The 17,294-nt window shown below is 46.6% G+C and overlaps 1 protein-coding gene across 7 annotated transcripts in view; it reads right to left on the bottom strand.

Annotated features, from left to right (window-relative positions):
* Window positions 1-1,773: 1,773 nt before the first annotated feature.
* Window positions 1,774-17,294, bottom strand: part of NLGN2 (neuroligin 2) — a 77,930-nt gene continuing 62,409 nt past the window's right edge. For all 7 annotated transcript variants that reach the window (XM_089481104.1, XM_089481102.1, XM_089481105.1 and 4 more), the window contains 3 exons: window positions 13,607-13,792; window positions 11,851-12,640; window positions 1,774-2,673 (listed from right to left, as the gene is read on the bottom strand). In XM_089481104.1, coding sequence (XP_089337230.1) covers window positions 1,860-2,673; window positions 11,851-12,640; window positions 13,607-13,792 — 1,790 coding nt within the window. In that variant the 3' untranslated portion in view covers window positions 1,774-1,859. The remainder of the gene's footprint in view (window positions 2,674-11,850; window positions 12,641-13,606; window positions 13,793-17,294) is intronic.

The following is a 17,294-nucleotide window of genomic DNA, read 5'->3' on the forward strand; positions in this document are numbered from 1 at the left end:
TTTATTTGGAGGAGTGAGTGGGAATGCTGATTTAAGAGGTGGGGAAGAGCAGAGGATGGGATGGGTGGCTGCATTCTCTGGGCCAAAAGGCGAGGGAGATTTCCAAAGATAGACAGCTGCCCGCTTCCACTTCCTTGTCCATCTCTTTGAAAATAAACATTCTAGGAACATGAAGGGCCTGTGCTTTCGTGCATCTGTTTGTTTGTTTTTAAACACTTCCCTTCATCTTTTCCTCCAATTTGTGTAATCTTGTTTTGTGGGTTTTTTTAAAAAAGCTAAATAATAATAATAAAAATAAATATGGTCTCTCTACCACCCCCACCCAGTGCCTTGTTACCTCTTCTATTATAAAAATTAAATTCTAGTTTTCGTTTTCAAATTCTGACCCTTGGAAATAAGCTAGATGAGCTTTTCTCAACCAGATGCCTGCCCTCCCGGCACATTGGACATGCAGCTCACATTAGGAAGGGAACGGGGACGGTGGGCATTGCACTACACACATCTGGAGGGGTTCCTAGTTTGGAGGATGGTGAGTGAGAGCAAGGATACTGCCACCCCACGCCATAACCCTCTTTGAATTTAACTCTGGACATCGTACATTTTTCCTTTTCATGTTTTCTGCAGAGATATCAAGGGCCTGTTAAATTGGCAATTCCCTGGGGAAAGCTTTCTCTTTGTTAAACAAAGCATTATGTTCCCCAAGGCCACTGAACAATGACCAAAATGTGGTGGTGGGTGGCTGGGTGGGTTGGTGTGTGGGAAGGAGGTGGCATTGGTGACTCCATCTTCTATAGGGGATGAGAAAGAGGAGGTCAGTTTTTCTTTCTGGACTGTGCTAAGAAGGCACTGTGATATTTGACCTCCCACCCCGTAATGAAAGAAGGAAGGCCAACCCCAGTCTCCCGTTCAGTTACTCTCTTCCACCCGATAATTCAATCTCTCTTTCGGAATGGCATTAAACAGAAGCGTAATTGGCACAGACTCAGGTTTGAAGGAAAGGGGAAAAGAAGAAAGAATGGAAGCGGGTTCGGCTCCCGTCCTTACACTAGCTCCCTCTTGGTTCCAATGAAAATTTGGTGGTGCCATTCAGCACTGGACATTGGCATCTTTCTCTCTCTTACATGTCAATGTTGACTTCTCCATTATCCCTCCAAGGAAACCCATCTGTCCTTCTTCCATTGACCCTTGAGTAGCGCGAACCATTCGGGTGATGGGAGTTGTTGTCTTTCCCAACAACACGGATCAAGCAACAGACTCTTGAGCTTCGCCTTGTCCCCCCACACCCTCTACCCATCCCATGGTTGGAAAGGACATAGTTGTCTTCACCATCCTGACAAGGGGGGTGAAGACAAGATAGTGAGGTTTCATTCACACTCTCTCTTTCTATCTCTCTCTCTCTCTTGTGCCCTGAACACCAAACCCACACTTGGAATGATACTGGCTTTCCTGTTATCTGTCCAGATTGGAGTTAGAGATGTTTCCTTTCCCCATTACTCGCTCCTGCCAGCCCCAATCCCACACCCGAAAGGATGCCAGCCTCCATGTGACCTCTCTCTCTCCCATTTCATTTGAAAAGGGGGCAGATCTTCCATGCGGCCTGCATCTCCAGTGCCCATACCATGCTGTGGTTGACAACGGAGGCTCCAGCGTCAAACCAAGGGTGGATAGAGCACCACTGCCCCATCCACAGAGGTCTCCATCTCTCCCCATTGCCTTTCCCCCTCCCTTCTCCACAATGTTATACAAAAGACCCGTCCAACGTGGCGGGGAAAGATGCCTCCCTTTTTCTGAGCAGGGTGGATCGGGACCACCATCACCACCACCGCCAGGCGGCTGAAAGGGTACAGAGGGGAGGGCGACTATACACGGGTGGTGGAATGAGGGTGAGGGAGCGTGTTGTTGTGTCCGGTGGGGAAGGTGTTGAAGGGGTGCAAGGCTTGCATACCCGTGATCGTGCTGGGGATCATGGTGATGGTGTTGGGGGTCATCAAGGGGACGTCGTCCGGGGCCCGGCGGAGGGCCAGGGTATAGTCGGGAGGGCAGGCAGGGCGCAAGATCTCGTGCGGCCGGAGGGGCTCCAGGTCGTGGGCGTCATGTTCCGAGTGCTTGATTTGGAGGGACATGATCTCCTCCTCCTGCCCGCCGTGCACCAGGTCATTGGCCGCGCTGCGCTGGGGACTGAGGCGCCGCCCGCTCCTCAGTTCGTGCCGCTTGTCCCGCTTGTAGTAGAGGGCGGCAAAGGCCAAGATGTTGAGGAAGAGCAGGGAGGCCCCCACAGCCACCGTGACACTGAGTTCTGTAGAGTAGTCCCGGGAGTCTCCCGGGAAGGGGACGTAACGCTGTGGCCTGACCACATCGTCCTCGTCCAGAGGGAGGGTGGGGACGGGGCGGCGGGTGGTTAGGGGCCCGGTGCTGGGCCATCGAGTGACAATCGGAGGAATGCGTGTGGTGGTGGAGGTGTATGGTGGCTCATGGAGGTTGTGGAGGTGCGGCACCAGCTCCAGCCAGAAGGCCACCTTGTTGGCTCGGTAGTTGTCTCGCACCCGGGGCTTGAGGCCGATGTGGAGGTACTGTTTGTCTTTCGTGTTGAACTTGGTCCAAACCACTTCCTCAAAGCGGTTGGGCTTGGTATGGATGAACTTGGTGTCCTGTGGAACCGGCTGGTTCGGGTCCCTGAGGAAATGGGGGAGAAACAGAGACAGGAGAAGTTAAGATGCAGGAAGTAATATCTCAGCTGCCAGCCCTGAAAGGAGGGGCAAAACAGCATCACTAAGCCCCAGGAGAATCCATGCCTTATTTGTTCAGGGATGCCAATCCTGGCAGTGTTCCCCACTGCAATCACTTAGTGGTGGTCCCAAATGCTGCCTGCAAATGAGGTGAGAACACCCCAAACCCTTCCTGTTGAAAAAGACAAGGCTGAAAACTGGCCAAACATGGCAAGTAGAAGTGGCACAACCTCTGTTCTGGTGCAACCGGGCATGTGAGAATAGCCCATAGGGGAGTCACGGGGCAAAACCAGGTTCCAGTCCATCACAGTTGCTGACCCCATTCAGCAGAATGAAAAGCAATTGAAAAACATAAATCAGAACAGCATGGTGCAAGCAATTATTGAATGCCCTTTGCCCATAGTGAATTCCCTCTCCTCTTGATGGCACAGAGAGACCAGAGCGGGGACCAGCCGAGTCGTCCTGGAAAAAGAGCTCCAGAGCTTGGGAGCAGCCACTGAGGGCATGTCTACACTGGCCGCTTAATCTGGGGCCAGTTGTCATACCTTGCCTCCAGTATCCAGGCATGTCCTCATAAGAGGCTGAAGAAAAGGCTGAGTGCCCAGGGCACATGCCAAGACTACACCTATCCAGCAGGCCCGGGAAGGGAGACTGCAGCCAGTACGGGGACCAAGTTCCCAAGAGCAAAGTGTCGCTCCACCTGAGCCAGACTTACCAGTGCCTACTCCCACAGAGAGAGAGACTAGGAAAAAGAGAGACAACAGCATTCTCTTCAGTTAAGTAGGAAGCAGACTGCTAATAGGGGGCACCTGTGAGACCTGGATGGGGTATAAATACCCCAGCACCTCCCTCAGCCTAGTGTGGCTGACAACCATCCATCGTACTTGGGAGACACCTTGAACCTTGGCTGATTGCCTGTTGCTTGGAACTCTGCTTGGATTTGGACTACTCTTTCAGGTTTTCCTTCTGAACCTGCTGTACTGGAATGACTGAAACCTTGTGACGAACCTGGAGCAGATTAACCGACCACTATTTTTGCAAGAAACCACTTGGTTAGACCTTCCTCTCTCAGTGCCTATAGTGCTGTAACTCTGAACTAAGGATTTGGCTGGCCTTCCAAGGACAAAACAGGACACCATGACAGAGCATTATGTCCAGACTGGCCCCAGATGCTGACCACATGCACCAGGCCGAATCCAGTGTGACACTGCATGGTTATGCACATGGGCCAGCTGGCCCGTCCCTTCAAGACACTTTCTGCCACCTCAACTGCCAAACAGGTCCATACAAAATCCTTGTGCTGAGGCCAAAGGGGGTGCCTCACATGTGAACAAGGAGGGAGTCGCTCTGCCCCCTCCTAGTCGATTGCACTGGTGTCCCATTCTGACTTCATCAGTAATGGGCAGGATCTTGCAGGGAACTGCTTGGCCGGCAAAGCAGCGGTAGTAGCGGCCTCGAGAGGAGGATCAAATGCTTTGTTTCTCCGTTCTAGTGTGAATGGAGAAAATGTCAACCAACATTTGGTGGGTGTTAGCTGGATCCAGACCAATCCAGCTGCACACACATCCAAAACACCAGGGCAGCTTGTAGTTTCTGTTAAACCAGATTAGCGGCTAAAAGGACAAAGTCACTCCATGCATCGTGTGGACTGATGGAAACCATCTCAGGTGAACACGCCTTTTAACTTTAGTGTGGACAAGCCCTAAGAAGGCCTTGCCCTGTGATCTCTGCTGTATGTTTCTGTGAAAGATGTGGGATGCAGAAAAGGGCTTCCTTCTCCAAACAGGCTCATATGGAAGAATGCAGTCCTTAAGATAAAACCATATGGCACTTTATAGGTCACAACCAGAGCTTTTTCCAGGCATCTTGTTGGTAGGAAAGAAGCCAAAAACATGTCTAAGATTGAACATCTTTCTAAAATTGGAATGAGAGGACATAAGCAACGGCGGCTGAGCTATCCAAATTCACACACTTTTTTTTGGACACTTCACACGCTTTTCATCCTTTCTAGAACATAAGAATGTAAGAAGCACCATCCTGGATCAGAACAAAGGCCTGCCTACCTACTGCAGGAATGTAAATCTTTGTATGTTTCATTCTCAAGGAGCCTTTGCCATTTTTCTCCTTGCTGCAAAGAGCGTTGCCAAAAATGACATGGTTTTCAAAGATGGGAACTATCTTGTGCGAACAATACAAAGTGTTCAGTTTTTGTGTGGAAAATGGCACTTTCTGCACAGAATACAAGCCTCTTGCAGAGAAAACAACATTTTCCATGCAGAAAGTAACATCTCTGCCCAGAATAAAAGTCTCCTGCCCAGAAAACAGCATAGTACTTGCTTTCTGCCCAGAAAATGCTGTTTTGGGGGCACAAAACTTGGGACTTCATCACACAGGGAAAATTGGGGGTTTAAACAGTGAAAATCACGCAATCGCGATTCACATTTTCACACCCGTTGTGATTAAATAGCCTTTATCCCAGGAATAAACAGGCAACAAACAGCAACAAATCATTCATGGAATTTCCCCATGAAAGATTTGTTGCTGTTTATTGCAAGTTTATTCCTGGGATAATGGCTATTTAATCACAACGGGTGTGCAAGTGTGAATCGCGATTGCGTGATTTTAACACAAATTTTCACTGTTTAAACCACTTGTTTTCTGCAGGGAAAGAAATTGTGTTCTGGTCAGAAATTTCATGATCTGTTCAAACTCTTCATGTACATTATTTACCTGTAGGTCTATTTACTGCAAACTGAATAATCTAGGACAGTGTTCCCCAAACTGTGCCCTTTAAGAGATTTTGGACTTCAGCTCCCAGAAGCCTCAGCCATGTTGGTCAGTAGTCTGGGATTCTAGGTTGCTGAAGTCCAAAATCCCCAAAAGAGCACTGTTTGTGGACCACTGATCCAGGAGTTTCATTTACACTTGCCAGAATACTCCAGGTTACCCCCTGAGTATTTTGGCTGGGCATTCCCCCCTTTCCTTGTGAGGTTTTGGCTCCCTTCCCCAGTGACAAGAGGCCTTCCCATACAGTCCCCATTGTCACCCAGAGCCATTGCTGAGGTCAGAAGCAGGTGCCCAGCCATGCTTTTGACTCTGGGGGCTTTGTGGTGACCTCAGCGCAACTTGCGCCGCAGCAGTGGCCCTGGGCAAATGGTGAGTTATTGAAATGCATGTTATGGGGAAGAAGCCGTAAATGGGGTGTGGGTCTTGTGAAGACAGACAGTATGGATGCAATTTGGGGTTATGGTCCTACAGCACATAGGCAGGATGCAGGAACCCAGGGGTGAATGCATGTTGATATGACCTAGGATTTTCACCAAGATTTCTGGGTGTTTTTTAAACCATTTTTGGGAATATTTTAAAACATTCGTCCAATTCCTACCACATAGAATCATAGAATCATAGATTGGAAGAGACCACAAGGGCCATCCAGTCCAAGCCCCTGCCATGCAGGAAATCTGAATCAAAGCATCACTGGCAGATGGCATTTTCTGTTGCCACAGTGGCCCAATGAGTTGCTCCAAATGGGGAGCCCACCAGCAGATATTGAAAGCAACTTCATAGTATGATCCCCCCAGCACCTGATAAAAAGAGGCATCTACTGCCTCTGATACCAGAAGTGATATATAGTCATCCTGGTTCGTGGCCACTGCATACCATCCAGTGTTTCTCAGATGAAAACTGAGACATGTGGGGCGAAGCAACATCAGAATATAGTCAGGGTGGCAAAAATTATTAATAAGGAGGGGGAAAACACAAGCTAAGAGAGGCCGCAGCCGTTGGCTTTTGCCTGAGCTAACTGGGAAGGGAAAACCTCTTCCCCTCCTCTCCTCTCCACTTTATTGAGTTAATTAAGAGCAAACATCTTTTCATTTTGCAGCAATTAAAGAAAGCTGAGGGCAAAGGAGAAAGTGGGAGGACGAAGAGAGATAAATTGGGACATTGAAAAAGCAGCTCAAAAAGCAGGAAGGCAGAGGGTTGATCAGGAGTGTGCTTTCCAAATCAGGACTGTTGAAGGGCATGCCATCAATGGCCCCATTCTCAACCATGTGTTTATCCAACCCCTTCTAATACTGTCCATGTTTGTAGCCATCCCTACTATGCCTTTAGCATAATGAGGATCTTTTCCACCCCAATTTGTGCTGGGTTTGTGATTCTTTCTTTATTTAAAGCACTCGCATATCATCTCTTAACCCACCAGGGCCCCCGAGGCAACAGACAATGAATAAAAACAATAAAAACATCAAATACATGAATACAAAACTTTGCAACATGGGCTTTAAAACAGGCTAAACGCACCCTTGAAAAATAATTTAAGACCAGCCCATTAGAACAGCCAGAGCGGTTCTAAAGACCGAAGGGCATGCAGAACGACGGCTCAGTCTTAGCTTCCTGCTGGAAATGCAAAAGGGACGGGAAACCCGCCAACATTTCACGGATGAAAACCAGGACACTTGTGGCCAAGCAACATCACAGTGTGGTCAAGATGGCAAAAGATGTGAATGAGAAAGGAGAGGCAAAACTACAAGAGGCTGCAGCAGTTGGCTTTTCTCTGAGACTGAATAGGAGAAAGGGCAAGATTCTGGCACCTTCTCTCCGCCTTGTTTGAGTTAATGAAAAGCAAACTACTTTTGCACCTTGAACTCAGTTGCAGCCATGGAAGTAAGTGGAGGACAAAGGGGAAAGCAGCAGAGAGAAACCGGGACATTTTAAAAGCAGCTGGAAAAGTAGGATGGCAGAGATTAATGGGGACTGTCCTTGCCAAATCAGGACAATTGGAGAATATGAGATGGAACCAATTTGACTTCTTTTGCTAGTTTATCACACTGGGGCTAAATTCGGCATTAAAGAGAGATTAAAGTGCATTTAAAGCATCCCATAAATAAAGCTAAAGTGGTGAGTATGAATGATTATCACACACAATTGCACAAATAAAGTGATATCGGAAATGCATTGTCGCTGAAATCCCAAAAGTAAAAAGATGTGTGTTAATGCTTCTTTGTGACCACTTTAATGGTGGGTTTTTTCCCGACATCGTTTGAAATCATTTTGCATAACCCCACAATTTTTTTGGGATATTCATAGGATAAGCTCCCAATCTTCTTCGTGTGATAAACTCTTTGGAAGGAATTCCAGTGTAAAGAAACAATTTCAGACTTTATTTTTGCTGTTGTTCTAATTCCTGTTGGTTACTTTGGGGGGGGGGTACCCCTTCATTTTGAGCAGAAGAACAGGGATTTAAAAAGTTCCTAAGATTTGGAAAGGAGACAAGCTCCTATTGATGTGTCAGGAATTGGGGGCAAATGTCTAAGGTCCCTTTTAGTAGAATATGCAGGAGGACAAACCAACACTACAGGGCTGGTTTATTCATATTTGGAAGTAAGGAAACGATGTACATTTGCCTCTGAAGCAGGAGTCAGAAACTATAAAGGGCCAATTTTCTGTCCCAGGGACCCTCTGGGAGCCATACAGATGACCGAAAAGGCCCAAGATTCCCCCAAAACAGCCAGCAACGGCCAGAAGTCCTTTTTAGTTTGGAACATGGATCTTTAACCATTCTGGAAACCTATGAATAACCATTCATCTCTTTGAAAGTGGATGGTTTGGAGGGCCAAGAGTCTGGAGAGCCAAGAGCTACAAAAATAGCTTTGGGGTCCCAGGGCTACATTTTGCCAGATCTTGATCTAAATAACCACTTTTCAAATAAAGATCTGAGTCTAAAATGGCCAAACTGTGCAGTCATGTCTGCTTTGGAAGCCTACCCCAACCATTGGATATTTGGAAATTAATATATATATATATACATAGGACTACAATGGCCATGGTGGCTGGAGATATCTGGGAGTTATAGTCCAAAAATAATTTCCCCACAGTTTAGACTTAACCTAAATCCCACTTTCTGATTGATTTCATTTTTCTTCAATCCTTTATAATGCTTGAAGATTTGTCACTGAAACCAAAATGAATTTGCGCACTGCAATTCATTTAAGGGTGCATAGCCAGCTCAAATCCGATTGCAAAAACTACATTTAAATTAATGATTCAAATTATGTTGGGTTCTCTGCAACCCCCAACATTTCCTATTATAAATGGTCTAAGATTCAGGGATATTTCTTTTTAAGCTCCAGATGAGAAGAATACTGGATGTGAAACCACCAAATTCAGGGAGTCCCTGAGAATATTGCCTAGAAATCCCTCCAGAAGTTTTAAGATTAAACTTCATATCTAGGTTGAGTACTGAAAGCAAAGTTTGCCGAGTCAAGAATCTGGGTTCAGAAATGCTGCCAATGGGGAGCTTGGGCAACCTTTTGCTGCAGTGAACCAAGACCTTCTTTTCCACAGATACTTTTGAGTATAAAACTGACCTAAAATCCTCAGAGTTTGTGGAGTCAGTGGACATGTTCCCAAGGTCCCCCTTACTCATCCCTCCATTTCCACACTTAAACCAAGAGAAGGGAACTGCTTTGATTTGATTGTGAGTTCCTCCATGGCAGAATGGGGCAGGACTGGATGGCCCTGGGGGGGGTCTCTTCCAACTCTATGATTCTGTCAGAAAACCCATTAATCTGAGGCACTAATGGGGGCTTCCTAGCCTCCCGCTGTCCAAATTTGGTAGAGAAAGCCCTGATTAATCCTCTGCCATCCCATGGTTCCAGCTGCTTTTAAAATGGCCCAGTTTCTCTCTCTTCCTCCCACTTTCCCTTTGTTTTCAGCTAGCAATAGCAATAGCAAGTACATTTCTATACCGCTTATCAATGCACTAAAGCACTTCCTAAGCAGTTTTACAACGTGTAAGCCAATTGCCCCCAACAAGTTAGATTCTCATTTTAGCGACTTCAGAAGGATGAAGCCTGAGTCAAGCCTGAGCCCCTGGCTAATATTTAACTCATAACCTTATGGTCTGTGAGTGAGTGGCTGCAGTACAGGCATTTAACTGAGGCTGCACCTGCTTTGCAGCAAGAACACAAAGAGACAGCTGTGTTAGTCTGTAGAATCAGTATGTAGAGAGAACTTGTAGCATCTTTTAGACTAACTGAAATAAAGAAGTTGGCCACATAAGCTTTTGTAGACTTAAGTCTATTTCTTCAGATGCATCTGGTGGAGTGGAAACCAGGGACAGACATATATATGCCATTGGTATATGCCATATATATGTCATTAGTTTATGCCACTGGTATATGCCACCACTATCACCAGTCTGGACCAGTCTGTGTACATGAACTTGACGGTCTCCCACAAGATGTCCTTGCCTTCTAGGCTTCCATACAAGCTGTTAACAAAATTGGAAATGGTGAAGTTGAAGCAGCCAGCTGAAATACTCTTTTGATCATGCTTGTTGTTGTTGTTTTGTGCCTTTCAAGTCATTTCCAGCTTATGACGACCTTAAGGTGAGTCTCTCTGAGAGTTTTCTGGAGCTAAGAGGATGTGACTCACCCAAGGTCTTCCAGTGGGCTTCCATGGCTGAGCAGGAACCCAAACCCTGGTCTTCTGGGTCATAGTCCAATGCTCAAAATATTTCTCCTTTGGTTGCCTGCTCCTTTTAGAATTCAGTACAAGCTGGCAAAGGCAAATCCCTTCTGAACAGATCTTGCCAAGAAAACTCTGTGATCGGTTCGCCTTAGGGTCACCAGAAGTTGGAAATGACTTGAAGGCGCACAACAACAAACAAGCTGGAAGCTAAGCAGGGTCACCCCTGGTTAGGTCTTAGAGGGGAGGCCACCAGGGAAGATCAGGTCCTGTAAGCTGTAGTTCAAAGGAAAGAACTGGCAAAACCACCTCTGACTATTCCTTGCCTAGGAAAACCCTCTGCAATCCATGGAGGTGCCATAAGTCAACAAGCAGTCTGAAGGCACATAGACCCACGCTGCCTCAATACCCCAAAGGCACCAGATCCCATATCATCTTGGAAGCTAAGTAGGGTCAGCCCTGGTTAGTGCTTAGATGGGAGACCAGCTACCTTTCAGAGGAAGAAGCTGGCAAAACTACCCCTGTGTATTCCTTGACTAAGTAAACTCTGGGGAATTCATGGGGTGACCATGTCAACATGTGCCTTGAAGATACATACACACACTCACAAGCTGCTGCTTCTGAGTCCTACGCAGCCTCCCATCTTTCGGCCCTTATTTCTCTTTACCAGCCGGCTCAGGCTCTGTTTTCGAGTAGCTCCAAGCTTCTCACTCAAACCAAGGGTTTCTTCTTCCTTGGCTCAGCTTCGTCCTTTCTCACTCGCTGCTCCAGACTCCTGGAATTGCCTCCCTCAACATTTGCAGACTGCTCCTTCCCTCATTTGTTTTAAAATCTCAATTTAAAACTCACCTTTTAAAACTTTAACATAATTCTGTAATCTTGCATATCTTGGTTATATGTATTGTATTTGTCAGTTGGTTTTATATCATATTGCATTGGGGGTTTGTTCATTCTATTTCTGTTTGGATAATTTGTTTTATAATTGTATTGCTTAGTTTTATGTTGTATTACTCCTTCCTTCTGCTATATGAGTCTATTTTAGACTGCACACTTTGCCAAGGCTGGATGGGTTTTTTGTTGTGGCTCTTTTATTTGTAAAGTACCAGGTACAATTATTGTTGGTGTTGTTGCTGTGTGTCTTCAAGTCATTTCTAATTTATGTCGACCCTAAGGCAAACCTACAACGGTGGTTTCTTGGCAAGAGACTTCCAGAGGGGTGATTCCTATTGCCTTCCTTGGAGACTGAGAGAATGTGACTTGCCCAAGGGTCACCCAGTGGGTTTTATGGCCAAGCTGGGAATCGAACCCTAGTCTCCCAGCATCCTAGTCCAATACTCAAACCACTACACAATGTCAGCTCTCATGTATAATGATGGCACTATATAGTGGGCCCTCGGTATCCACTTGGGTTTGGTTCAGGGACCCACCGTGGATACCAAAATATGTGGATGCTTAAGTCCTATTATATACAATGGCATAGTAAAATGGCATCCTTTATAAAAAACGTTTTTGAGGGGGAATATTTTCAAACCATGGTTGAATCTATGGATGTAGAATCTGTGAATACAAAGGACCAAGTGTATAAATAAATAAATGATAATTGTAATAATCATCATTATCACCACCACCAAAAATGACATGAACATAATCTCACCCGGTCTTGGCGAAATTGGTCCAATAGGTCATGACAACCGCGCTCAGCATGACGTCGTTTTTGGAGAAGTTGCAGGGAAAGAGGTCCGTGGCTCCAATCATGGGCACGCCAAAGACGTAGGGGATCTCGTCTCCATGGGCTGCGTCGGCCCACTCCGGCCGCGTGTCCGTTTGGCAGTGGTGGTAGAAGGTGTAGAAGTAGACAGGTGACTGATACTCAGCGTGGAGTTTGGCAGTGGCGACGGCAGGCGCAACCCACTGGTGGTCGGTGAAGAGGGCCAGGAGGGTTTTACGCCGCATCTCGCCATTGTCCCGGTCGGCCCAGTCTGTGTACATGAACTTGATGGTTTCCCGCAAGATATCCTTGCCTTCCGGGTATCCGTACAGGTTGTCGACAAAGTTGGAAATGGTGAAGTCGAAGTAGCTAGCCGAAATGCCGTCTTCGTTCTCCATGGAGTCCTCCACAAACTTCAGGCCTTCTCCCTGGTTGACACCGATGAGAATGTCATAGTTGAGGAACTCCCCTTGCTGCATGAGGATCTCGGGGTCATCCGGAACCACGTCCCCATCCACCACGGGGCCAAAAGCGATATGGTAACGTGCGGGCTGGATGTCTTGGTCTACCAGCTCCCGGTAGGGCTTGCGCCGTAGGCAGTCGACTGTATTACTCGTGTCCATGTGGTCGCAGCCCACCTTGGAGGCCAGCATGCGGGTGTATTTCAGGGGCTGGTAGTTGACCGACCAACTGGAAATGGCCGTCCCACTCTGAGCGATGGCTTTCTGGAACAGACCTGTGAGGATGAAGAAGAATAATCAGTAATAAGGTTTTAGGGTATCTAAAGGGATCCTGTAGCACCTTTGAGACTAACTGTGTGAAAGAAATTGTAGCATAAACTTTCATAGATTTGGTCTGCTTCCTGAGATGCATGGATGCCACGCTGTCGCATGCACGAGCTCCATTCATTTAAATGGGGCTTGAGCATACGCGTTATTTGTTTTACGAGGGGGAGTCTGGAACGGATCCCCGCATAAACAAAGGGCACACTGTATTCAAAGGCATAGCCCTGTTCGTTTGGAAAATCAGTATGCAAACGGATCTTGACTTACTGACACACTATACTTATTGTAACGCTGGTTAACATGCCAGCCTCGTAAGAGGACTCTTAGCCAGTTTATCATATTTCCTTTCTGTATGCAAAGGGATCTTGCAACACCTTGGAGACTAACTGAAAGATAGAAGTTGGCTCCACCAAATGCATCTGAGGAAATAGGCTCAAGTCTATGAAAACTCATGTTACCAACTTTTTTATTACAGGCCCCACACAGACAGGCCATAATAAAGCTGCTTCAGGTCACTTTGGAGGTATGCTGTTTAAATGATGCATGTGTTTTAAGAGGCCAGAAGCCACGCCAAAGCCATGCTCCAGTCCTTCTTGCAATCCAGAAAGTGAGGCTGCAGTCAGAATTCAGGATTAATGTGGTTTGCTCTTGCTTTAACAGTCATCCCTTCATCTGATGTAATACTGGGATGTGTAGTTTGTTGTGGCACCAGAGCTGTCTGATAAAGAAGACCCATGGACCCATGACAGTTAAAGCGGTTTCATAGAATCATAGAGTTAGAAGAGACCACAAGGGCCATCCAGTCCAACCCCCTGCATTAATTCAGCAGTGTAGATGCAGCCAGAGACAAAACACAGAATTTTCATTCAGATCTCTAAAAGGAACCAGTGTAATCCCAGGAAGTTTAGAAAAGTTACCTTCTGAATGGTGGGAGAGGATGAGAAGGTTGACGCAGGAAGCCCCAGCTCCTGAGCCAAAGATGGTGATGCGTTCCGGGTCTCCCCCAAAATGTCCAATGTTCTCGTTCAACCACCGCAAGGCTTGGATCTGGTCAAGGAGGCCATAGTTTCCCTTGGCAGATTGGTCGCCAGTGCTCATGAATCCTGCAGAGGAACAAAGACAGATCACGGCATCAGGGAGGATGATTCTGGGCAATCGCATTGGTTGCCGGAATGAATTTTGGGGGTGGGTAGGGAGGGAAGGAAGGAACTCCCAAAGAAACTCTGAATATTTTAGCTATGGCTATTCCCTTGCAAAAATAGAAAGTCACAATTAATTGTGTGCCCTTTGGTCAAAAGAGCCATTGTGGTCTGAGTGTTGGACTCTGGGGAACCAGAGTTCAAATCCCCACTCAGTCCTGGAAATCCACTGGGTGACCATTGGCAAGGCTGCATCCACACTGGAGAAATAACTCGGTTTGGCCCCCACTTTAACTCTTTTTTTTTGGCTCAAGGCTATGGAATTCTGGGAGTTGGAGTATGTTGTGGGGCCCAGAGCGGAGCGAACAGTGAACATAAAGGGGACAAAAAATAGCAGCTTTTTACTTCCCGAAAGTAAAAAGCTGCCATTTTTGTCACCTTTATGTTCGCTTTATTTTCCCATTATTTCACTTTTGGAGAAACGCATGTGAAAAACCTCCCGCATTTGTAGGTTTTTTCTATGTTCAAAATCCCATTTCTGTTCGGGATTCCTCTAGTGTGATAAGGTCCTATATGTGAGCACAGATTTATATACAGTTGACCCTCCATATCCATGGATTCTGCAACTACAGACCATTCAGCTTGGAAATATCCCAAAAGAAATAAATCCAAAAAGCAAACCTTGATCTTGCAAATTATTATAAGGGACGCCTTTTTTTACTACACCATTGTATATAGTGGGACTTGAGCATCCACAGATTTTGGTACGCGAGAGGGGTCCTGCAACCTAACCCAATGATATCGAGGGCCTACTGTATTCCTATCCAAAAAAATCTCAGCTTCAGCCAAATCCATTTTAAACTGTATTGTTTTATACTTGTTTGTGAAGTTGAATGCTTTCACGGCCGGTATCCATAGTTTTTTGTGGGTTTTTCAGGCTCTGTGGCCATGTTCTAGAAGAGTTTATCGTTTCACCAGCATCTCTGGCTGGCAGAGCATTCTCTGAAGATGCCAGCCACAGATGCTGCCGAAACGTCAGGAATAAACTCTTCTAGAACATGGCCATGTAGCCTGAAAAACCCACAAAAAACTTTTATACTTGTTGTTCACCACCTTGAGTCCCTATATTGGGAGAATCATCATCATCATCATCATCATCATCATCATCATCATCATCATCTCCCAATAGGACTAGGTAAGGTACAAGAATCCAGGCTGAAAACCCCACTTGCAAGCCATGGCTACTGCCAGTCAGAGTTGGGCCTCCTGAGCTAAATCGCTGGCTCAGCCTAAGGGCAGATTCTGGTCTCTCTGGCTCCTTCTTTCCAAGCCTGAGCACTGGGGGATCAGCAGCCCATTCCCTGCTCTTCTTAACCAATTAGCTCAAAGTGAGTCTTTCAAGGAAGAAGAGAATGCTGCCCTGCCTCCATTTCAAACAAAAGGGAAGCAATCCAGAGGCCTTTCTTCAGCCTCTGCTAAAATGCTGCATCTACACATGACCATTCTCCTTTAAAATTAATCATCGCTCCGTCCTGGGGCCCTTTCGCTGGAGATAACGAAGCCTTGCTGTTAATTATTAAAAGCTTTTTAATGAAATATTAATTTCGGCTGTGCCTGGGTAAATTTCACACCCATTGGGGGAACAAAGGGAGGGGAGCGGGGAAAGGGGGGACCTTGCACCAGAACCCGATGGGAGATTTAGCAGGGAGCCAGAATCTCAGGAGGTCTGAGTGCGGGTCCAAATCTCTATTCAAAAGTCCACAATAAAAGTAGAGTTAGTTTCCCATATAATGTGGTATCCGGGTTGCTGACCCCTTCTGCTTGCAAGCCTTTTCACAGGTTGTCTTGCCACAAAACTGTATCTCCTGTTTTATGGGGTTTTCAGTGTGTACACAAAAGGACACTTGGGGGGCACAGAGACCCTAGGAAACCTACTTTTTGGAACATGGACTTTAAGTTACACTTAGCCAAAACAACCAAAAGGCATCAGATCTCGTCTGATCTTGGAAGCTAAGCAGGGTTAGCCCTGGTCTGTCCTTGGAGGAGAGTCCAACAATGGATACCAGGTGCTGAAAGCTCTATTTCAGAGGAAGGAACGAGCAAAACCACTTCTGAAGATTCCTTGCCTAAGAAACCCTCTGAAATTCATGGGGTTGCCATAAGTCGACAGGCAACTTGAAGGGACATGCAAACAGAGAGATTCTAAATGCCCCAAAGGCACCAAATCACACCTGATCTCAGAAGCTAAAAAGGATCAGCCCTGGTTAGTCCTTGGATGGAAGACCAGCAACGAACCCCAGGTGTCATAGGCTCTATTTCAGAGGAAGGCGGTGGCAAAGCCACCTCTGAGTATGCCTAGCCTAAGAAATTCAAGGGCCACCATAAGTCAACTGGTGACTTGAAGGGCGTGCACACACAAGATGTGACCTTGGTCCCTTTTCTCTAAATGCTGAAGGCTGGAACTCCCAGAGCACAAGAAAAGGTGCCTTTATAGACTGTCATTCCCAGAATCCCCCAGCTATCTATACTGGCTCTGGGATTCTGGGATTGGCAATGAAAGAAGAACCCTCCCCAAACCCAGAAAGACTGCCATTGAATCCCAGGTACTGTAGGCTCTGTTTCAGAGAAAGGAAATGGCAAAAGCTACCTCTGAGGATTCCTTGCCTAAGAAAACCTTGTGAAATTCACAGGGGCCTTGTCAGCAAAATAAACCGGACTCCCCAGGTCCTCTCCATGGAGAGTCCAGATGACGCATGACCCACATCCTAGTTGTGGTGTGAACTGATCAGACGAGATCCAGCATGTTCAAGCATCAGAATTGGGCTATACTCCCCTTGAACCAAACTTCAGAAATTGACATTTTACTCTGGTATTTCTGGGAAGATCTAGAGCACCAGGGTGGCTCTTTGCAACACATCCCACTATGCTACCCAGCATGACCATTGCTGCTGTCAGTCACTTGATCTGATGTTGTATGAGTCTCCCAGCAATGTGCTGAGGCTGGGCATCTTGTTATGATCTCAAAGCAAAGTGACCAATGGCAACGGCAGATGCGCTGGGTGGCAAAGCAGGATGCACATGTGAACAGCCGCTCTGGCACCAGAATGGAGGGCCAGGGAACGTGGTGGTTTCAGGGTACTTCCAATGCCAGGATACTCTGGGCTGCCCCTGAAGTATCCTAGCCCATGCAGACAAGGCTAGGGTCTTCATAATTCGATAGCTGACTTGAAGGCACATGCAGACACACGCACACAACCAGAACTGCCATTAGTTTGGCAGACTGGGGGACTGTGGGAGTTGTCCAAAAAAAGTAACACTTCCAAGGTCTGGTTTAATGACATACAATTCTTGTATGTTAGTGAGGCTCTTCCCAGATTTCAAAGCCCAGAAACAAGGGTTTGAACAAGTGGCTGTGAGTAGCACCCAAAGATATTTCCTCCACCCCAAAAGCAGGACTCTTGATTTC

This window comes from Sceloporus occidentalis, unplaced genomic scaffold (genome assembly GCF_023333645.1).
Source record: "Sceloporus occidentalis isolate IW3139 unplaced genomic scaffold, rSceOcc1.0.p SCAF_14, whole genome shotgun sequence".
NCBI lineage: Eukaryota > Metazoa > Chordata > Lepidosauria > Squamata > Phrynosomatidae > Sceloporus > Sceloporus occidentalis.